Source organism: Mustela nivalis (assembly GCF_964662115.1).
Source record: "Mustela nivalis genome assembly, chromosome: 9".
Lineage (NCBI taxonomy): Eukaryota > Metazoa > Chordata > Mammalia > Carnivora > Mustelidae > Mustela > Mustela nivalis.
Genome location: NC_139028.1, coordinates 86,930,493 through 86,955,375, shown reverse-complemented (window position 1 = coordinate 86,955,375; position 24,883 = coordinate 86,930,493). Strand labels below are relative to the sequence as shown.

Below are 24,883 nucleotides of genomic sequence, written 5' to 3'. Positions count from 1 at the left end.
TGAATTTGGTGGAGAAAATTATGTAATTATCAAATTATACATTTTGAGATTGGGGTGAAAAAAAGAAATTCAGGGAGATACCCTGCAGACCACTGGAAATATCTATCTACCTGTCTATTTATTTATCAGATAACCTGCTAAAGTGACACTCTAGAGAGACGAGAAGACATTTCAGTGTAAGCCTTATATTTGGTGGGTTAGGTGGGGGACAGGATAGAAAGAGAGAATCTCAAAATAAGAAGATTAGCCTTGGACAGTAGTGGTTTGGTTGCCACTGGAGATTTGGGGAAACCATAAATTTTTTCCTGCTCTGGTAGCGTATTAGAAGAATTGTTATACAACAGTCATACAACTCCTTCAACAAAATATTACTGAAAAAGACACAAATTACATGGCTCATTTTGTTTACATAGGTAGGTACATTATTTTAAAGGGAAAAAAAACCTCCCCACTAGTCAGCCAAATTCAAGAACAGCTCTTCTTTAAAGCATTATTTAAATAATTACAATCCTGAGGAGATATCTATTACATGATTGGAACCCTACTAAGCAGTTCTTTAAGCTTTGGTCTCTGTGCTATTACTATGTAAATCCAATGACAGCCATTTTAAATGGGACTAGTATAAAACTCTGCCAAATAAGGAAAAGCTAAGGATAACTATGGCACAAATTAAATCCTTTACTTTAGGAAGCCTGAATTCCAGGCAAAGAGAAAGAAAGATGGGCTGATGAGAAAAGAGAGAGAAAGAAACAACTGGCAAAAGAAACAGTAAAACACATAGTAAAAGATTTTATAAGTAGAAGCCATGAGAAAGTAAAAACAACAAAGATCTGAGTAAGCAGAAACTAGTAATCCTAGAAAAAAGTTAGTCATAGAAACTAGACATAGAGAATAGCCAAACCAAAATAATGGTAATTTACTAGAACACAGAGACAAAGATGTTTTCTGTTGAGGCTGCAACATGATATCCTTAGCTTTTCCTTAGTTGCAAAATTGTGTATAATTTTGTACACAAATTTGTACACAAAGTGAACAACCACTTGAGTTTTCTTCCAGTCTTTCAGAACCCTCACTGTAGAGCTCAGATATCTTTTTTATTAACATGAATAGCTTTATAATAATTACTTCTTATTATCACATATAGCTTATAATAACCCTTTATTACTCAAGTCTGCCTAAATGTGTCTTTGGTTTCTATAACCTCGGTAGCCTAACTAACTTTTTGCATAGCAGATAGATGATCAGGTGGAAAAGAGGAAGGGAAAAAGGAAGCAGCAAGTGTTAAACCACCACAATAAAGCAAGCAGAGTTCCTGAAGGGGATTTGTGTGCATGTAAAACCCACTGAAGACACATGCTCACATTGTATACATTATGTATATATGTGTTTGTGTGTATAAAGTCAGCAGATGAAATAAATAGGAAGAACTAGAGATAACAAATGAGCACAAATATGAAATAACTACATATATTTACTATATTTAAAATAAATTAAAATTTAAAATAACTGATAGAGACTACAATGAAAGAATTAGAACAACAGTATTCTTAAAAAATAGAACTTGTAGGAATAATTACTTACTACTTTAAAAATTCAACAAATAGGTCAAACAGCAGATTAGCTATCTCTTTAAGACAGTGTTAGTGAGCCAAAAAAGGATTTTACCTAGACTAATACAGAGAGACAAAGACACAGGAAATATGAGAGACATGGTGAGTAATAACTGCTGCCCAGGTGCTAAGAAAGTAGAGGAAATAAATATGGAAAGAAATAATGTCTGATATTTCAAGAAATGGAGAAATATTAAAGAAGTTCATTCTGTTTCATTAATGACCAATAAAACAAAATCACAACTGAGCACATCACAATTAAACATCAATGATAGGAAAATCTTATATGGTAGCCAGAGAAAGAAAAAGACCAACCATAAAACAATGACAATTAGACTTTTCATCAACTATAATAAATGTCAAGAGACAATGAAATATTACCCTCAAAGTACTGAGTGAAAATAATCATAAACCTGTTGATTCCATACTCAACTAATTATCATTCAAAAGCGAGGGCAAAATAAAGATATATTTAGACAAAGTATGAGAATGTATCACTCATAGATCTTCAATGAAAATATAAAAATATGTACTTGGGTAAGAATAAAACTCCCAGAAAGGAGGGGAAATCATATGCTAAGGAAAAAAAAGTAAACATTTTGATATATACAAATAAACACTAACTATGAAGACCACCATCTAAATAGGGGAAATCATTTTTTGTTTTAATTCTTAGAAGATGAAAATTTTGTCTTAATCCTTTTTGTAACTTCATTATGCCTACCACAAAGTGGGCTCACAATAAATACTTGTTGATTAAATGAATATGTAATGTATATATGAAACATGTCTCATCTCAATGGTAGGTCAAAGCCCATGCTTTGTTAATGAGGAAACTGAAAATACAGAAGACTGACCCAGTATTATATGACATACTGAACTTGATTTACCCTTTAGAGAAGAGGAAAGAAATTACAGTGTCAAGAAAATTATGACAGTTTCTCTTATATAGATCTGACTCTACCTAACAATAAAAAATGCCTATTTCTGAAAACACCAGTTGGTTTTAAGACTATTAGCTGTCTCTGGTCTCATCCACTTTCTAAATATCACAAGAACTACAAAGAACTGGACATTGCTTTATTCATTTGAGAAACAGTAATTAAATATCTATTATAAGCCAAATGCTGTATCAGATCTTATGGATATAACAATGAAAAATATGTATCTAATTCTTACTCTCAAAGAATTAGTAGTCCAGTTGATAAGAAAGACATAAAATGAATAATTATGTGTTACAAGAATGTAGGAAGTCAGCAAGTATTTCCTATTGCTTACTGTGTGCTATATGCAAATATAAAGGGAAATATATGGTCTCTGATTTATAATATGGTTGAAGAGATCCCAAGTAATTAAAAATATGTGAGGTAATATATAGTCACATAAAGACTAAATGGGTAAGTAAATTACATGTTTGGGAAATGGAAAAACTGCTATACCCTTGACCAAAATAAAAAGATGCAGAAAGACACAAAAAAGTTACATATATAAAAGATATACAAAATTAATATAGATTACTTTTATTTTTAAATTCCTAGGGTTTTTTTTCCCTGATATTCCAAAATTTTTCAACTTTGGCACAAAACAAAAGATAGAAGAAAAAAGAATTTGGAAGTATTTTTGTTAGTTTTCAGTTACGATTAAAGCCTGGACATCAAAACTATTCTTTCATTCACTATTTCCACCCCAGCCCTAGAAATACAATCTTTGATCTTTATCAACCTATTAACATTTGGGGTTCTCTTTCTTTGACATTCTTCTGGGATGATTTAAACATTTAAACTTTGAAAATGAAAGCAGATGCTTGTCTTCAAAAAAATGTTCCCATCATATAAATTTAATGGCTGATGTCTGAAACCTCCTTTTAGGAAAAGCACTGCAGACTGTTGATCCTCTCAATACTTTAATAGTGAAGTAAAGATATGTTACTATACCTCCCATTTAGACGAGATCTGATACATCTCAATCTCAAAAGCAAGATGGTAGTACAATTAATATAGAAGACTGCCTGATCTTAATTCTTAAATTGAAAGCTCTTGCAAATATCTAGTACAAAATTGTTAAGAGTTCTGAATAACTAGTTACATGAACAAATAATCTTTCTTCTTTTTTAACCAATAAAAATAAGGACAAGATGGTCCGGCTATTTATACACATCTTTTCAAAATTAATACCAATGTGAACACTGCTACGTGCAGAACATACAATACCAGCAGATCACTTTAATTTTCACAAGTACATGGAGCAATGAAGTAAAGGGATGCATTTCCCTTCTCTGGCTCCATAGAAAGGGAGTCTGAAATTCAGCTATAATCAGTAACACTTAGAGAACCTGATTATGCAGAACTATGGTTCTAAACACCTGACCCAACTCAAGGTCACAATTAGGGAGTAGATACCAAGATAATGGGAAAGAATTCCAGGGATTTAGAATTCTAGTCCTGGAACTGGACCCTGAATTGCCTGTCTTCTACTTTCCTCAGCCCTCTGAAAGCTCACCTGCTTTTTCATTTATTTATTCATTTGTTTTTTCACATTTGCAGTTAATGAGTATCTACTGGGTAGAAGGGACTTTTCTATAAATAGCCATCATTTCTCCTAAAAGAGAAAACCAAAGGTCTCCTTTCTGTAACTTCTACCTAATCCCTCCCCACAATAACTCAAACCCTCCTGCCACATCAAAATCAACTTCTCCCTTTTTAGGTTCTCCTACCTTTTTTGTTCATGACTCTATTATATACAGCATTTATCACAGGGTAACAAAGTGAGCAGCTTTTATGATGGTCTCCCATATGAGTATGTGAGATCCTAGAAGATTGAGTTGTCAGCATTCTCTATCACCAGTTCATACTGTACCTTAAGCATAAGAAAAGATCTAGGGTAGTGTCCTAAGTAAGGGCACAGGGTCTAGAGTAAGATTACTAGCTTCTAATTCCAGCTCCACTTGACAAGAGACAAGTTACTTAAGATTCTTTGTGCTTCAGTTTACCTATGTATAAAATAGGCATAAAAACAGTACTGACCTTGGGATTTTTTTTTTTTTTAAAGATTTTATTTATTTGTTTGACAGAGAGAGACACAGGGAGAGAGGAACATGTTGGAGGCCACGGTATGGTTGGAGTCGTGGCTCAAACCAGGCCCTGACTTGTGTCTCCTTTGAAACGTGCTCACGGTCCCTGTTCGGGTGCCACTTGTCGCAGCCGGCATGACAAATCAACCAGGAAATGTGAGGGTAAGAGGATGGTGAAAAGAAATTAAGAGACAAAGAGATGGGGGCAGGAGGGACACTGAGGAGGATGTCCAACAGTGCCGATTTGATTCCACATCTACAATCATTTATAAGGCAGACCACAATAGGAGGAGTAATACATCAGTACCTAGTCAAGATGACAGCAGGTTTCTATAACAAGTTTACATTAACTACAAGCAAACCTCGTGATGCCAGGTAGTCTCCGCTAATGCCATTAGCAAGACAATCAACCAGGGAGTAGGTTATGGGAAGTACAGGAACAACAAGGACCAACTAAGAATTCATGACTCTGACCACATTGTTCCCTTCTGTAAGGGAGAGCGTGTGGGAAGTCACATAGGCGAGCGCACGACACATAGCACAGACCCCTTCTCAGTGTTACTCAACTTTCCCGTCCTTAACCTTGTCAAGGCGGACTTTAAAGGAGACACAAGTCAAGGCCTGGTTTGATCCACGACTCCCAACCATGCCGTGGCCTCCAACAGGAACACAAGCCGGGGGAGTGGGAGATGGAGAAGCAGGTTTCTCACTGAGCAGGGAGCTGGATGTGGGGCTTGATCCCAGGACCCTGGGATCATGACCTGAGCCGAAGGCAGACGCTTTAATGACTGAGACACCCAGGTGCCCCAGACCTTACGGATTATTGGTGAGGTTTGAGTTAATACATAAAAATAATTTAGGATAGTGTCCCGTATGTGCTCAGTGTAAGTGTTAGCTGGCATTTATTGTTATCATCATCATCATCATCATCATTCAATAAGGGCTGGGTCACTGTCACTTGGGATTAGAGCAATCCTTGCTCCCCACTTGATACTTCAAACTGAGAATTGCCAGATTTTTTTTAGAAGGAAGAGATTTTTCAGGTTTTTCTTTTTTTTTTTTTCTTTTTTTTCACATTTCATTCTTTTCTGAGTTGGGCTTCTTGTACAGAATGTCTCTTGGAAAGATTACTTATTAAAATAAGAAGTTTACTTACAAAATGTCATTTGATAATTTAGTTGGCATGAAGTTACCATACTAATGTACACAGTGTATAACAGATTGAACTCAAGAGATTTAAACGACAGAATAAGTGCATTATCATAGGCAGTGACAATGACAACTATGACTCACAGGCAAGCCATCCAAATTTAACTATAAGTTTGACCATACCATTTTCCACCAGAGTGACAACTGAACTCTCTGACATCTTCATTTATTTCTTAATCACGGCAATGTTAGTATTCAGAGTGCTTTTGGGGGAAGATGGAGGAAGCAACATGTAGGTTATTAAAACAATAAAGGGATGGCAAGCTAATCTCACTAACTTCATCGGGAAACAGTTCCACTAAAATTTGATGGCAATGACTCTTTCTTAATGAATGCTGCACTTTATTTATTTTGTGCTTTGAATATTTCTCTCCAGATGAACAAAAAATTTGCTGGAAAAAGATGATTTCAGATACAAACTGAGGCATAAGCTATTATTGGTTACTGTGGAAAGATAAACCTTATATGTACCAAGGCAGCAAAAGATGATTTTTCTTTTTTCTAAAAGTCGCATAATCCCTAAGGGAAGAGCAGGTTGGGATGAAGCAATTAGCTTATCACAGATCACACTGTTTGGCTGTGGACAGGTAATCATTGGTATAAGACCACAGTCATGGTTCTGATGACTGTAACTGTTTGCTCCCTGGATTACCCCAGGTCTGGATGGAGAGAAAAAGAAAAAACTTACAGTTGGATTTGCACTTTAAAATTCACAGAGAATTTTCTTATATACCTCTCATTTATTGGTAATAGCAAGAATTAGTTATTCTTCTTTTCCAGATGAGGAAATAAGGATCAGAGAAAACAAGTGATTTATTCAAGTTCACAAAGCAAATACATAGCAGAACCAAAGAGCCTGAGAATGTTTGATCCATGTCCTAGAGAATTTCAACTTATTCCTCAAGTTGTTTTAATTTATATTGAATACTTTGATGCTTGGGTCTCCCCCGTCTTCAGTGTTAAGGGCAGAGTACAATTGATTCTCAGTAATACCTAACAACTTATACTTTTTTCCCCCTGAATTTTCATTTTTACTTTGGCTGGGAATGTACACATCTTTTTATTGATTTATTTGTTCAACAAGCATTCATTAAGTTCTGGCCATGTACCCAGTTCATGAGTCAGAATAAAGGTTACATAAAAGTTTCAGTCAGGGAATAATAAAGTCTATATATTTAATCAACAAGAACCAAACATAGCTAAGAAGCTTCCTCCCCAACTCCATTCACATTAAAACATTGATATTGTAAGCCTTCTGTCACTTCTTGATTATCAGTGCATTGATTATCTATTTTTGTGAATCTGAATCTAAATCCCAATGATCTGAAAAGTGATAGACATACTTTGATTTTGGCATAAGCTGAAAACTGTGAGTGAATTTCAATATTAATTTAAGGAAAACATAGTAGGGTTATGAAAAAAGTAACAAATGATCATTATAATAAATACTATTTTTTAAAAAGATTTTACTTATTTATTTGTCAGAGAGGGAGGATAAGCAGGCATAATGGCAGGCAGAGGCAGAGAGAGAAGTAGGCTCCTCACTGAGCAAGGAGCCCAATGTGGGACTTTATCCCAGAACTCTGGGATCATGACCTGAGTCAAAGGCAGCAGGTAAACCAACTGAGCCACCCACGTGCCCTCATAAATATTATCTACTTCCATTTCAAGATGAGAAAGAGAAGGCCTAGAACTGTTTGAGTTTACATAGAAAGCAAGCTGCAGAACCAGGACTTGAAGTAAAATCTCTTCATTAAACTAAATTTCACTTAATAATTAAGTTTCCCTTGATGTATCCAGAGGATGGGAAGAGCAATGGAATATGGAATAAAATACGGACAGCCTCTTGAGAAAATATTCAGAGGCAAGTCTAGAACCAATGCCATTTTTAAGACTATAACATTCAAACATACATTAATTCTAGACCACAGCCATTTTATTTTTTATAAAATTACTTAAATCTTCTTTTTCCTGGAGAGCTTGAGATATTTTAATATGTATCATTTCCCATTACTAAAAACTCTTAATAAAAATATTTCATTAGTTTACTTTTTCTTCATAGCACCTCTAAAGATTAAGAGAGGAAAAATATCATTTCAGCCCTAAAGATGAATATATTAAAGTACTGGGAAGGCAATGTGCTTTTTCTAATTTACTTGGGCATATCAGTGTTAGTGTTATTGAAGCATATTGGTATGACCTCTAAGGCTGAACACCAATTTTTTAGTTATAGTGATGTTATTTCACTGAATACCAGCTTTATAAAAGTAGAGCCTTCCTGATTGATGTAATTTTGTTTATTTTATATATTAACCTTAAAAAATTATTTACCAAATGCTTTCCAAGGGCCAAAACCATCCTAAGTGCTGGGGGCACAGTCATGACAGTGCCCTCACAGTGCTTATCATCTGGAGCAGGACTGTCTAAAAAAAATATAATGTGATCCACATATATTACTTAAAATTTTCTACATCCTCCTTAAATAAGTAAAAAGAATGGGTATAGTTCATTTTAATACTGTATGTAACCCAATAATTTCTAAAATATGATCATTTCAACACAGAATGAACATATAAATTTTTGAGATACACTAAATTCTTTTTTCAAATTAAGATGTGTATTTTATATATATAACAATTCAATTAGGAACAGCCACATTTCAAGAGTTCCATGGACACATGTGGCTACTGGCAACTGTACTAAATAGTATAGGTCTAGGGGAGAAGTTAAATAGGAAGCAAGTAATAGAAGTGAAAGTGCTATGGCAGGGAAATGCAGTGCTATAGGAGCATGGAGAAGAGCATCTCAACTAATCTGTGTAGAGCTAGAAAAAACTTTCTTCTAGAAAAAACACTTCAACTATGCTCCAAAGGATGAGCTGGCATTAGCTACACGAAAGGATAGGGCTTGAGCCCTTTGGTGTTAATGTTAATAATACACAGGGCCCGTAAGTGAGAGTGACTCTGGTGTGCAGGAAAGACGAGACTACAGAACTTTACTACAGTTAGAGCAGAGATTACTACGGAGAGCAAGAAAGATGAAAATGAAAAGAGAGGTACGAGTTTGTCCATGAAAAGCTTTACAAACCATGTAAAGGGATTCAGATTTTATTCTAAGGAATTCATCCTTTCTAAAGACTTTAGGTCTCTATATATGGAACTAGCAGTTTCAGACTGAAATGTGCTCCTCTTCATGGAAATACAAGGAGCAGTAAGACAGATGGAGATGACAAGGCTAAAGCAAGATGATCATTTATTAGTTTGGTTCCACATTAAATTAGTCCCCTCAGGTTATTTTCAAGTTTTAGATTTCATAAATCTAACTTTTTAGTTATAACCATATTAGAACATAAACTAGGCTTAACAAAGTGCAATTTGTTATGTATGAATTATTTTTGGAGGGAACACTAGCATGTATTAGATATTAATATTAAAATTTCTGACTATATTTAGTTCTAAATAGTGTGTATGAATAGTGAAGTCCCACAGGTTGTTTAGGAGTTATAAAGTACTAATTTGGTAATTCACCAAGTAATTCATGGTAATTGTAAGGGTCCTATTCCAATCTGCAGCCTCAAGCCTGTCTTAAGGTACTCATATGATATGGCAGAATACTGGAGCTGTAGTTACTTGTACTAGCAAAAGGCCCCAGGCTTTAGGTCTTATAAATTACAACTTAATCACTTGAATTATTATGTAATTCTACTATGAATACTGTGATTATAAGTGTAGTGGTCTCCCTTGTCCTAATGGATTATTAGCTTTTTGAAAGTAAAGTAAGTGACTTAGTATTTCCATCAATATATGCATTTTACTCTGTATCAGGAACTGTAGTATATATCTCAGAGTGCTTGATAATCTTGAATATACTTAGTATGATTTTATTAGAACCAGAAAAGATGTCCAAATATAGTCACAACATACTACAGCCTGCCAAAATACATGTTTGTTAAATACAGATACTGCGTAGGAACTGTACCAGGTTGAATAGTTTCCCCCAAAGTTTGTGTTTACTAGGAACCATGAATATAACTTTATTTGGAAATAGGGTCTTTGCAGATATCATCAAGATGAGGACATTCTATTAGGTTGGGCCCTAAATCTAGTATGACTGATGTCCTTATAATAACAGGAAAATTTGGACACAAAAACAGGTACAGGGAGAATCCCATGTGATAGTGGAGGCAGAGACTTAGCAATACCATATACAAGCCAAGGAACATCGAGGATTGCTGTCAGCTGCCATACACTAGGAATAGTCAAGCAGGCATTTTCCTCTAGAGCCCTGCTGCTCCCTTGACTTTGGACTTCTAGCCTCCAGAACTGTGATAGAGTAAATTTCTGTTCTTTTAAGCCATCAAGTGTGTGGCACTTTGTTACTGCAGACCTAGGAAACTAATATAGGAAACTAATACTGGGCCCTCTACTGCTTTCTACATTCCCTCTGTGAGTCGCTCTCTTAAGGGACTTCCATTTAAGGGACTTGACAAATTAATCCCTTTCTCTGTTCAACTGTCCAGGGTAGTATTTTACTCTGAGCATTCCTATATAGTCCTGCTCCCACCAAAAGAGCTATACCCTTATAGCCCAGCCCAGAGCACTTACTTTTGCCATCAATTAATTTCATCAAATATTACACAAACTGGTGAAATATGAATGCAAAACGAAAGACATCTGCTGTGCCTATGAAAACTAATGTAGACACTTTGGAGACTCTGATAAAGGTGAATCATGTAAAAAAAATCAATCCACACACACACAGACCTGTACCCCTGGGGATAAAAATATATGTTTATAAAAAAAAATCAATCAAATTAGATGTACCTGAGGTAATTATGAAAGACTGAAAAATTATGAAAATCTAGAAAATATATTCAGATTGATTTGTAAGTCTCTTTAAACTATAGCTTCATTTTAATAAAAATAAAATCAGAGCTTATAGAAGGCATGCCATGGGGTGTGGTTTATGTAAGAATGGACTTTGTAGAACTGCAATTAAGACTCAAACATCTCCATTTTACATGTATATGTATATATATATATATATATATATATATATATATATATATATATATAGGTTCTATAATTCTCCACATGTACCGACTTTTTTATTACTCACAAAATCAAAACTTCGGATTTACAGTATAAGTAGATCTTCGGATCTACAGTATAAGTAGAAGAACTATGTTTACTATACTATGTTTTTATTCAGTCACTTACCAGTCAGTAAACTTTTTGAACAGAGGCTCTAATTGGCTCTCCATTCTACTGCTAGTACTCTGTATAATGCCTGGCATATAGCAGCCTCTCCCAAAACAGTTTTTGAAAAAAGGAGTGCAAGATGCAAACCCATTTTATTTCTGTTTTTTCCCTTTTCCACAGAATTATATCATAAATAAATTTGTATTGCTATGGGCTGATATGAGCCATAAAAATGGACTTATTATGGGGAACTCAATCTTTTAATGGCACTTATTAAAGTCTACACATATACGAGTATTCTTATTTTTATGATATCATTTCTCATGGCCTTCATAAGTTTTTCACATCATACTCTTTCTGAAAATACTTAAACTGTTTCTATTTATGTCTTGATTTAATTTCTGTGTAATTCCACAGTGTCATTACCCCAAGTTTGCAGATTAGGACCCTGAGACAAAAGAGTTAACTCAATATCTTAAAGGTAAATTCCCGGTTATGCCTCAAATTCATGAGCTTCCAAATTCTAGATTAGTACTGGCTTTGCCATTAATTAGACTGTCTACCTTGGAGGAAACTACTGACCCTCAATGAGGCTCAGTTTCTTCAGTTATCAGATGAGGTTTTTTGACTGGATGATCTCTAAGATGCCCTTAGCCCTAAGTCCTCATTTTCAGCAGCAGAAAATTCTAGATTTTCTCATATATAAACATATGGGAGACAGAGAATTACATATACAGCTAAAGAATGACAGAAAGGCTAAGGTAAGGTAGTAATGGTTAGTGAGTACACTAACCAGTCTGCTAGCACAAACTTTTTGGGAAAAAATACCATGGAATATTTTATGATCATAAAAGCCACAAGAATTTTGCTCTTACTTGACAACAGGAATCTCAGTGTTAAGTTGGAAGGGTCTTGAGGTATGTATAAAGCTTTAAAAATTTAAATACTTGGTCAACTCTTTATATTTTATTATCCTAAGTAAAATATAGGGTTATCAAATTATATCATAAAGCAATTGCTATATGATCTCTAAATCTTGATTTGAATAAATTTATAATCAAGTTTTATTCCTTAAACTATAGATAATATTAAGACAGAGGCAACCAATATTAGGTTCTTTTTAGAAGCTACACAATTATTCATTTTCTCTACCTCTTTAGCTACTTAAGTAACTTAATAGAAGCCATTGAAAAGAAATCCTAATACAGTCGGTAAATAAAAATGATGTAGGGTTTCAGATGGCCCAACAAGATGAAGAATTTAACACTGGAATTCTGTTAAATAACTGCAGGAGTTGTATTTTTGCCTTGGAAAACTTTCATCATGGAACACAGCTGTGAAACAACTTTGGCTTCAAACAGAAAGGCTATAATAAAGCGCCTCCTAGCTAGACTTAAGTTCAAGAGGTTTATGGTGGCAAACAGCAGAAAAGATGAAATGTTTCAATAAGCCCCTCAGGCTGATTTAGTTAGCATTCACAAAATGGAATAACCTATACATCACATACCCTTTGTTAGCTGGTTGTTTAGAATAGATGTATGAGTCACTGGATTTTATTTTAGCAGTTGGGCAATGCAATTCTCCTTTTGCCCAAAATATTAAAATGCAGAAATGTGAAACTAAGAGAGGTAATGTCAGATCTTATACAGAATGCTTATCAACCACTGTGATGGATCAAGAAATTCTTCTGCACTTGTCATTCCATGTTTCACCTTGGTAGGCACAAATGATAAATTACCTCTCATAAAAAAGCAATCTATTGCTCAACTAATCAGCAACTACAGTATATTTTCTTAAATTGTGTGGGGGAGAGGTGTTGGAGGGGGGAAGCTTGCAAAACCAAAAGAAAGCCGGTATGGAAAAAAGGATACGCAGTATTCAATCCTGCATGATTTTTTAAGTACAAATGAATCCCTCTGGGAGTTTGGGGGATTTATATATATATATATGTATATACACATATATATATTTTTTTTTCCTCTCAGACACTGTTCAGAATTAATGAGGGTACCTGCAACGATGCTGGCAAGCTGCTGGGTTCTGGAGATGGGGTAGAGGCTGCGTGCCTGAACGATTGCTGAAGCGATTTTCTTGGCATGCTTCTCCTCCCCGTATGTTCTCAGGATGGATGCAAGTGCCTGTTGATCTAAAGCATTCACAACATCAGCTGCGGTGGGCATGTCAGGGTACCTACGCACAAGAAGAGCCAATTAGTTTGCTGACGTCAGTTTTCATTGACAAGAGGTGAAACTTCAGAGTATTGAAGTCAGGCATACACACACAGTCTAAGGGAGCATCTGAGGTTTTTAAAGTCAGAGACTGAAATCTTCAACAAATGAAACAGATTTTCCATTTCAAATACCCATCATAACAGCAACAGTGGATTGAGCGTGACATTCGTCAAGTCAAGGGCAGCAGGAAATTAAAATATTTTACTAACCTTTAATTCACAAAGAAGTTATTATTACTAATGCAGATTTCCCCTAAACTAAAGTAAATGTTTGGATTTAGCTTGTTCAAAATTTAAATTACTGTTTGATACAGATACAAGACACTGAATGATATCTAAATGAGCCTACACCTCAGGAACTTGACTAATTCTGAGATTATAAATAACTAAGTACTTATATGGGAGCATAAATTGAACTTAAAAAGTCTATACAAGAAGATATTCCCAGTCAATTTCCCGCACCTTCTATAATCTGAGAGTTGTTGGGGAAATTGGGATAGCAGAGACTAAACTCTGCTATAAGATTCCAGTGATAAATGGCAACAGGCTAAGAAAGCCTCTTGCATCTACCTTCATTGCAGCGATCTATCAGCCTCCAGGACCTGACTGGCCTTATTTTTTGGCTTGGACTCCCTCATCCCATAACACCACCTGGATAAGTATTGCACATATTTGCAATGACTGACTCTCCTTTTCCATGAATTCATGTGAATCTACTCTCCCTTTCTGAATGCCATATACTTTATTCAGATCTGTTCATATCTTTGATTAGGTTATACCGTCTATGCTATCTACCTGGAAGCCATCCTGCTTTTTAAGACATACTTGCTGAACTCTAATCTCATCCATTATGTATTGACTTAGAGTTTAATGCTCAAGGGAAATTTTATTTTCAGGTTCTTAGGGGGAAAAACCTCAAGAACCCTGATTCACAGACTACAATTTGCTAAGAAGTCTTCATATTAACAATACAGGGATTTACAACCATTAACTAGAAGCTATGTTCATCGTATTTCAGAAGGCATTCTCCTTTAACAAGACATAGGAACAGCAGAAATTTGCTTGACATTTTATTACCTCTGCACAACAACCTCAATCTCCAAACATGAAAGGATATTTGACCTTTACTATTAGTCACCGCTTTTTAAAGGATTTTCATTATTTTCTTTTATGATCACATTCTTCATTCTATGAATGCCAACTTGTGCAAAAGAAGGTGTAAGACTTAGAACAAAAAGGTTCCAACAAGTATGGGTCACAATCCAAGTTACCAGGTCATATCAAAACATGGGGAAAAGGCTATATGTGAATAATTACCATTGAACAAAGCATTTTATGGGAAAGAAGTCAAAGTCAACTCATTATTAATTTTCTGACTTAAGCAGGACATTAAATTTCTTATGTGCAGGTCCTTCCAATAGATTGGAAGATATTTTGGAAAACCTAAATTTGTCTCAGTAGAAATGTTTATGCAGGTCTAGAATTGCAGATTAGTGACAGTAACAGAATGGTTTGCTTATTTAGACATAAGAAAATCTAACATTCCTCTTAGAAGGTAAGCTTCCCAAAAGTAGGAGCCATGATACATAATTTGGTGGTCATGGTGGGGCATGAAATGAGGAAGAAAAACGTGGTTAAGCTTTGTACATACAGACTATTCTGTCCCTAAGCCAGTGTTAGGCATAGAGACAAGTGGTAATCTAAACTTTAAAAATTAATTTAGATTTAAAATGACTCATCCTACAGTTTACCAGAATGTAACCCTCTTTGTGTTATAGGTACCTCTTAGAATAATGGAGAACAAACCAGTATTTCCAGGGTGGTGAGGAATGAAGAGGAGGTGTAAAGCTGTCCTGTACATAGCACTATGTTGGTACGGTACTATAAACTGTAATTTCTCTAGGGAACATTAAACCAAAGTAACTGTACAGGACAGAGACAGGACAAAACATACAATTGCTGACCTCCAGAATCTTGCATTTCATTCAGTATTCAAAAGAATATGTATTAAATATAATCCTTTTACCTCTCACAAGAGGCATAGTGGGGCCTGCATAAAAATGGACCCATTGTTTCAGCATCGCATTTATCAATACTGTTTATAGTCTAAAAAACTCATACTATATCTATAAAAAAAGATTATCAGTATGGAAGTTATCTTCTTCACTATTCTGTGTAAAGACAGAAATGATTTTCCTTTTAGAATCTCAAATCTAAAGAAACACTAAAGTCTATAATGAGTAGCAAACAAAACTGATTTATTATGTATGGATAGTGTTAGGTGTGGGCGTGTGATGGGAATTCTGCAGTCTTAAGAGGAAATTAAATCCAGAGCGTTTCTGCAAAATTGATTTCTTGTTGTGAGGAGAAATGGTTTATTGATACTCACCTGCCACCATCCATTCTCATGTCCAAGGGCCCGTCCTTCCGAAGGGAAAAACCTCTCTCAGGAGCATCAAGTTGCATGGAGGAACACCCAAGATCCAAAAGAACTCCATCCAAAGTTCCTGGCTGCACTCCAGCTTTCATTAATAAGGCTTCTGCTTGGCTGAACTGGCCTAGCATAGCTCGGATCTGTTTACTGTGAATAAATGCAGGAGATGGAGAAAAGACTTTGTTATATTAAATTCGTAAGGTGCATGATCAATAGAAGGAAGCACAGCCTATTATTAGCTTATTTAACCAATATGTATTTTCTAAGGGCCAATCACGTGTTTGGTACTATATAAAGACATATGGAAATGGAAACTTTACATCCTTGGTTTCAATGCCAGAGGTGATTTAATGTAATTTTATTTTTTCTAACAAACACAGTTTATTGTATATTTCTGTGAAGGTATACAATAAGTTCATGGATTTGTAAAATTCTTTTTTGAGACCATTCATATTTCTTAAAAAAAAAATCCCTTATTCATTTGCACAAAATAAACTTTCCTCTTTTCAAAAAGAAATCTTAAATTTATGGGTCAAAAAAAGAAGTACATATTATTTATCAAAAGAATAAATTTAGAGATAACAAAGGCTTGTGAGGATGTGGAGAAAGGGGGACTGTGTACTGTTGCTGGGGATATAAATTTGTATAACTACTATGGAAAATAGTATAGAGCTTCCTCAAAAAATTAAAAATAGAACGCCATAGAATCCAGCAATTCTGCTTCTGGAAATACATCTAGAGGAAATGAAAGCATTCTGTTAAAGAGGTTTCTGCACCCCCATTTTAATAACAGCATTACTTATAATAGCCAGGACATATAAACAACTTTTCATCAACAGATAAATAAAGAAGTTGCATATATACACATAAACACACACACACACACACACACACACACACACACAATGGAGTATTATCCAGCCATTTAAAAAAAAAAGGAAATCTTGTCATTTGTGATAGCAAGGATGGACCTCGAGGGCATTATGCGAAGTGAAATAAGTCAGACAGAAAAAGACAATTATTGTATGATCTCATACGTGAATCTTAAAAAGGAAAGAGAAAGAGAGAGAAACCAAACTCATTAAAAAAGAGAGAGAGAGATCAGATTTGTGGATACCAGAGACAGGAGATGGGGTAAAGAGAATTGGATGAAGGTGGTCAGAAGGTATAAACGTCCAGATAAGTTAGTTAAATAAAAAAGGATGTAATATACAACATGACAACTACAGTTAACACTGCTGTATGATATATATAAAGTTGTTAAGAGTAAATCCTAAGAGTTCTCATCACAAGTAAAAACATTTTTTTATATGTATATGAGAAGAAGGACGCTAACTAACTTATTGTGGTAATCATTTCACAATATATATAAATCAAATCATTACACTTATATAAGTCAAATATATAAACTTATATAGTATGGTACATTAATAACTATCTCAATAAAGCTAGAAAATATAAACTTAATAAGCCAATTTAAGTACAATAAATAATAAACAGGGATCACAGAAAAAAGATATGTCAAACATCTTTAAGCCAAACACTTAAGAACCATATTTTTACCATAACTTAGGATGGGGTGCTGTGCAGCTGCACACCTGATGCATGAAACTACGCTTAAAATAAATGCCTTCTTGCAGAAACAATGTGTTAGCTTTCAGCAGGCACTTTGAAGTGAATGGAGCATTCAAAATCAATAGACAGGCAAGAAGTTGGAATCACCTTGCAGCTATACTAATTCTCCTTCCTACACAAAGTGAGATGCTGCCTGCAGGGTTCTTCAGAAGCCTTAGGGAAACTGGTATGCATTTTGGATGGGGAATGGGAAAAGAAAAAATGGCAACTCTCCCAAGATCTCATTCTCTCCATCTACAGGTGGGTAGGGTGAATTTGGATTTCAACAGGGGAATTCATATTTATGATATTATGTTTAAGGAGAACTTCATTGCTCATTGGTAATTTTTTCCCAAACTCTGATGGAGAAACTGATTTTCAGATTCACTCACCAAAAATTCATGGACTATCTCCTATATATCAGACATTATGTTAATTAGCATTATGTTAATTGTTAATATAAAGATGAATAAAGCATGGCTTTCTGAGCTTTGAACTGAAAGAAATATATAAATGAATAATTTGTGAAACAACCTGATGGGTGCTAGCAGTAGAAAGATAAATTGTTATATCTGTATTTGGAAAATACACAACAAATGCTAATACTAAACACTGGTAACACAAATAATAGAATACTGGGATTGGAAAGCAACTCTCAATTCACTAATTCCAATTATTTAACTGATTGAATCTTTTCCCTCTCCACCATCACTGCTGGGGTGTGCTGGGGTAGAGGCAAGGAGAGTCACTGTTTTAACCACCTCCCATTTTCCCCATTGGTGAGGGTGGGATTCCCATTCTAGGATTATGAAAATGGTTAAAGCATGGCACTTGGCCACCAGACAGATGAGACTGACAGTTTATTAATCACACATCCTTACAGCTCTTACAGCCCAGGGGAGGAGGGTGTGCAAGGCTACATGTGGGTGGCAGGAACAGAGTAGGCAAGCAGAGGCTATAAGAAGCAGGTTTTATAGTTCAAAAGAACTGTTGTCCCTTGGTTCTGATGGGAGAATGTGATATGATTGGCGTGTCTGAGTAATTTCATGGGCAGGGAATTGAAACCTGCTACTCAGGGAGAAGCAGATATTTTTACTTATCCCTTTGATAATAAGGTTCCTTTGGCTCAGGAACCTTATCTGTGGGAGCACTGTGCGGGGGGCAGGTAGCTTGTGGTTGGGACAATGGAAGGTCTCTCATTTTTCTCCAGATGTCAAGAATACATAATATTGGGCTTTAATTTTAAGGCCTTACACGAAATTCTCCAGCTCATGTTCGAACATTCTCAATCATCAGAACTCACTACTGTTTCTGAGCTGTTTTTTAGTTGCTAACTATTTCCTCACTATTTCTATATTTCTATATTTTCCCCTTGATATTAGTCCATGTAAAACAACCAAAAACCTACAACCATGGAAGCCTTTCATATATCTACTGTCATTTTAAGTCATTGTAAGGGATATTTGTTGGCCACCTCTTGCTTGCCAATCTCTGTTCCAACAGGACCTCAAAATTTGAGCCATGTCATTTGGGAGAGACTGATTATATCTATAACTGTTTATATGTCAACTTGGCAAGACTACATTATCTACTTATTTAATCAAACACTAATCTCAGTGTTGCGGTGCAGGCTATTTATTTTTTTTTTTTAAAGATTTTATTTATTTACTTGAGAGAGAGTGAGAGAGAGCATGAACGAGGAGAAGGTCAGAGAGAGAAGCAGACTCCCCATGGAGCTGGGAGCCCGATGTGGGATTCGATCCCGGGACTCCAGGATCATGACCTGAGCCGAAGGCAGTCGTCCAACCAACTGAGCCACCCAGGCGTCCCACAGTGCAGGTTATTTTATAAATGTGGTTAATAATCAGTTCGCTCTAAGTAGAACATTACCTTTAATAATGTGGGTATGCCTCATCCAATAGGTGAAAGGTTTCCCAAGAGCAAAAACTGAGGTTTCCCAGAGGAAGAAGAAATTCAGCCTCAAGACTTCAATATCAGTTCCTGTCAGAGAACTTCTAGCCTGATGGCTTGCCCTAATTCAGACTTGCCAGTACCACAACTGTGTGAGCCAATTCCTTAAAATAAATTCCCTTGTATATTTATGTATTATGTCCCTCAATATCCCTAAGGATTCTCAGGAGAAAAAGAACCAGTAAGAGATATACATTATGTGTGTGTGTGTGTGTGTGTGTGTGTGTGTGTGTAACTTCTGCTGGTTCTGATTCTAGATAATATACTCACTGTATTTTCAGAAGGTTTATTATAAAGCAATGCGTCTAAATTTCAAGAGGGCTTTTAATTTTAATTTTCTTTTTAAATTTAATTTTTTCAGTGTTCCAAGATTGTTTACGTACCACATCCAGTGCTCCATGCAATACGTGCCCTCCTTAATACCCACCACCAGGCTCACACATCCTCATACCCCCTTCCACCCTAAAACCCTCAGTTTGTTTCTCAGAGTCCACAGTCTCTCATGGTTCATCTCACCCTCTGATTTCCTCCAATTCACTTTTCCTTTCCTTCTCCTAATGTTCTCCATGTTATTCCTTATGTTCTGCAAGTAAATGAAACCATATGATATTTTACTTTCTCTATTTGACTTATTTCACTCAGCATAATCTCTTCTAGTCCTGTCCATGTTGATGCAAAAGTTAGGTATTCATCCTTTCTGATGGCTGAGTAATATTCTATTGTATAAATGGACCACATCCTTTTTATCCATTCGTCTGCTGAAGGGCATCTTGGCTCTTTCTACAGTTTGGCGACTGTGGCCATTGCTGTTATGAACACTGGGGTACAGATGGCCCTTCTTTTCACTACATCTGTATCTTTGGGGTAAATACCCAGTAGTGCAATTGCAGGGTTATAGGGCAACTCTATTTTTAATTTTTTGAGGAATCTCCGCACTGTTTTCCAAAGTGGCTGCACCAACTTGCTTTCCCACCAACAGTGTAAGAGAGTTCCCCCTTCTCCACATCCTCTCCAATGTTTGTTGTTTCCTGTTTTGTTAATGTTTGCTATTCTAACTGGTGTAAGGTGGTATCTCAATGTGGTTTTGATTTGAATTTCCCTGATGGCTAATGATGAATATTTTTTCATGTGTCTGTTAGCCATTTGTATGTCTTCTTTGGAGAAATGTCTGTTCATATCTTCTGCCCATTTCTTGACTGGATTTTTTTGTTGTCTTGGTGTTGAGTTTGATAACTTCTTTATAGATTTTGGATAGTAGCCTTTTATCTGATAAGTCATTTGCAAATATCTTCTCCCATTCCCTAGGTTGCCTTTTAGCTGTTTCCTTTGCTAAGAAGCTTTTTATCCTGATGAAGTCCCAATACTTTGTTTTTGTTTGCTTTTGTTTTGTTGCCTTTGGAGATATGTCTAGCAAGAAGCTGCTGCCCTTTCAGTCTTTTCATGGGCACAGCTGCTTAAACAAACTGAGCTACCCAAGCGCCCTATGGACACAGCTGCTAAGCTTCCTCCATTACTGTATTTGTGCATCTTTGTCAGTTGTTGCAGATCTAAGTACAATTTCTGCCCTACACATTTACTACAACCCTTTAAGATCCAGGTGTTACCTTTAACCACAGAAATCTTTTACTAGAGCAAAACCTCACACAAGCCACTATTTCACAGTCTTAATTCCTTGGGGTTTACAGCTATTACCCTGTTTGCTAATATACTTGTAAAATTAAAAAAAAATAAATATTATAAGGAGTTCTTGGGTATCCTCAAACTAACAGTTGAACACACAAAATTCATACAGTTTTACACCTGACTATTACTGAATAACTAAAATGTAATCCTTGTGGTACAAAACTCAGTTTAATACACAAGTATGAGAATATCATATGGTAACAAAAGTAACCAACTGTCAACATGACAAAATAAATCACGTGTTTAAGGCAGAGTTTTCTGATGCTGCACCAGTTACATGTTTCTAGAATTAGATTGTTCTCAGAGTCAAAAAGCCATCCACAAAGCTTACCAATTAATCTGTCGAAAGAAAACTCAGCCTTAACTTTAGACCCTGGGGACATTATTACATATATGCAATGAATGTGAGGCTAATTTTACTGGACCGGCACAATCCCCTTTTCGTTCTTCCCTTCCTTCAAATTTTAATTTTCAGTATTTGTGCATATATATTTTACAAGTGTTATAAAACAAGTAACTAAAAAGTGTGACTTAGCCAGGGACGATCATGATGGTCACAAAATAGAGGCAAACCAGGACATTTAGCTGTTATTACAAACGCACGATTTGTTCAAATCATCATTATTTTCATTTGTCCTCACCTCAGACTCCCCAGGATGTAAGCAGGATATTGCCTGTGATTCAAAGCACATGCTATGTGAGAACTGTTCTTCAATCCAAGCCCAGGAAAAGGCAAGATGCTTAGCAGTAGAAGTCAACAATACCTTGGTTGCTGGAAGCCATTTTTTAGTTTTTTTTTGTGAAGATCTTAATTCTATCAAGTCATCTGCACTTAGAATACAAGTTATGGGCTGTTTGTTATAAAGGACTAATATGTAGGTAGTGATGTAAGAGTAGCTACAATTCACTGTGTATTTGATTTAGGATTGACCATGGAACTTTCTCATTCCTCTTATTGCACAGAAGTTTAATAATAAGGGTTAAGGGTAAATTCCTCTACAAATTATAAAAGTGGATCCAACTCACAGGTTTGAACAGGGTTGCTCTTAATGTGAGTACTGTCCAGCTTAGTTTTAAACCCCCCAAACTCCTATGTTTATAAAATGCTTAATACTAAAAGGTACTTTGGTTTCCCATGGATTTGTAATTTTCAGTTTCATGGAGAGAAGACTTATTTGTGTAGAATCAAAACAATTTAAAACATGTAAAGTCTGAACATAAATTTTTAAGAAAAATTTGAATTTGGAGAATAACTGAGACAGGCTAGGGAAGAAAAATTTCACTATTATACTTTTCCTCTTAAGATTTTTTTTTAAGATTTTATTTATTTATTTGACAGACAGAGATCACAAGTAGGCAGAGAGGCAGGCAGAGAGAGGAAGAGAAACAGGTTCCCTGCTGAGCAGAGAGCCTGATACGGGCTCAGGACCCTGGGATCCCAGGACCCTGGGATCATGACCTGAGCCGAAGGCAGAAGATTAACCCACCCAGGGGCCCCTCCTCTTAAGATTTAATACTCTTCTACTTTAACCTTAACCAGTAATACTAAATAAATGCTTTAAATTGTTATATACCTCTATCCTCAAGTATAATAATGAATTCTGCCATAGTAAACAAATATACAATCCAGACATATACAACTGACAAAAACCAAAAAATGGTCCATGGAAACAATTAATAATGATGGTCTTGATCCTTTCCAAATCATCTAGCTTTTGCAGTGTGGCAGATTACCCCAAAACTTAGTAGCTTAAAACAACAATTATTTTGTGAGATTAAGAGTCACTTATGGTTTGTCTCCCTCCCAATCCCATCTTATTTCCTTTATTCTTCTCCTACCCCCTTAAGCCCCCATGTTGTATCTCCACTTCCTCCTATCAGGGAGATCATATGATAGTTGTCTTTCTTTGATTGACTTATTTCGCTAAGCATAATACCCTCTAGTTCCATCCACGTCATCACAAATGGCAAGATTTCATTTCTTTTGATGGCTGCATAGTATTCCATTGTGTGTATATATACCACATCTTCTTGATCCATTCATCTGTTGATGGACATCTAGGTTCTTTCCATAGTTTGGCTATTGTGGACATTGCTGCTATAAACTTTCGGGTCATGTGCCCCTTCGGATCACTACATTTGCATCTTTAGGGTAAATACCCAGTAGTACTGGGGGGGGGGGTTATGGACACTGGAGAGGGTATGTGCTATGGTGAGTGCTGTGAAATGTGTAAATCTGGCTATTCACATACCTATACCCCGGGGGTTAAAAATATATTAATGTTTATAAAAAATAAAAATTAAAAAAACAACAACAACAATCATTTATCAGTTCATATTCTGTGCTACAGCAATTTAGGCTGGGCTCAACTGGGTAATTCTTCTGATAGTGGGTGACTGTGTTTAGTTGGTCTCAGTCGGCCTCACCTACATGTTGGGAAGTTGGCTGGGGTTAAGATGGCAACTGGACCATGCGTCTGTGGCATCTTGCCAGTTAGTCCAAGCTTTAACTTCGAATGGTCAAGCTCCAAAAGTAGCAAGGTAGGCTGACTCCAATACACAAGTACTTTTTAAGTTCCCGATATGCCCCATTTTCTAATATCCCATTAGCCAGAGCAAGCCCATAGCTCAATCCAGACTCAAGGGCTGTTAGAATTCAAAGGTAGACTAAGGGGCTAGGGTTTGATTCCAGAAATACAAATCTGGGCAGAGATCAATAAGGAGTCTGTGCCATAGGGGTCTGGTAAGAGCTAATACATGATCATCTGGGAGCGAGTAGCAGGTGGTAGTAGGGGGTCTGTAAGAAAACAATGGTAGAATTAAAATTAGAAAGTGGTAGAATTAGAATGCAAACACAGGAATGAGTTAAGTTAACATCATGTAAATGTGGCAGCAAATAGAAGGGCTCTAACTGCAGGCCAGACTTTTCCTAAAAAGAACAAGTTATCTAGTCCTGAAGAAATTGAAGTTCTAGGCAGGAATATGGTTAGAAAGTCAGGCATAAGAAAGTAAGTTTAGAGATGTAATCAGAACTGACCAATCACTAAAATCAACACATCAAGTCAGTACTAGTAATAAACACAGATCATATGAAGTACGGTGACAAGCAGAGCAATGTAAAGCAGAAGTTTCCCCCCTTCACAGCACATTTTTTTTTCCTTAAGATTTGTTTTTTTTGTTTGTTTGTTTGAGAGAGAGCGAGCCAGCGAGGGCACAAGGAGGAGGGGCAGGGAGAGAGAGAGAGAGAGAGAATCTCAAGCAGGCTCCATGCTGAAAGCAAAGCCTGGCTCAGGGCTCCATCTCACAATCCTGTGGTCACGACCCAAGCCAAAACGGAGTCCAATGCTTAACTGACTGTGCTACCCAGGAGCCTCATGAACTAACATTTCTTTAAAGGTGCCAGGAACAATACCAAGACACTTAAAGTTTGTTATGCTGAACTTAAAGTGAACTGAATCCAGGGTTCACATCATCATAAATCTTATTCATTTATTTTGTGTGGGTACTTGGGGATACATCCTGGGTAATAATGTCCCATAAAAGGATAAGAAGAGCAAAATACAAATAACTTTTTTTTTTTTTTAGGAGGTTGGTCTGCTTACTGTGGATCTAAGTCCTTCTCACATTACCATCAATATTATTTCATGTAAATCCCAATGTACTACCTGTTTTTCAGTCATTAAATTTTATTCATCTGTAGGCACTAAGCAGGGGCCATGGCTACCTTTACCAGTTCATTAAGCCTCCGAAGTAAGGAATTCAGAAGGGAACCAAAACAGTGGATGAAACACATAGCTAACTTGAGCAACTGTAAGGGCAAACATTGTGGGGTGCTTTCTGTGTGCTAGATCCTGTGCTGTA

The 24,883-nt window shown here is 36.1% G+C and overlaps 1 protein-coding gene across 5 annotated transcripts in view; it reads right to left on the bottom strand.

The window, feature by feature from the left end:
* Positions 1-24,883, bottom strand: part of METTL15 (methyltransferase 15, mitochondrial 12S rRNA N4-cytidine) — a 251,900-nt gene that overhangs the window by 78,224 nt on the left and 148,793 nt on the right. For 3 of the 5 annotated variants that reach the window (XM_082683258.1, XM_082683257.1, XM_082683260.1), the window contains exons 4-5: positions 15,710-15,901; positions 13,102-13,280 (exon numbers count right to left, since the gene is read on the bottom strand). In XM_082683258.1, the coding sequence (XP_082539384.1) occupies positions 13,102-13,280; positions 15,710-15,901 (371 nt within the window). The remainder of the gene's footprint in view (positions 1-13,101; positions 13,281-15,709; positions 15,902-24,883) is intronic. The other 2 variants (XM_082683259.1, XM_082683261.1) reach the window with 1 other exon arrangement.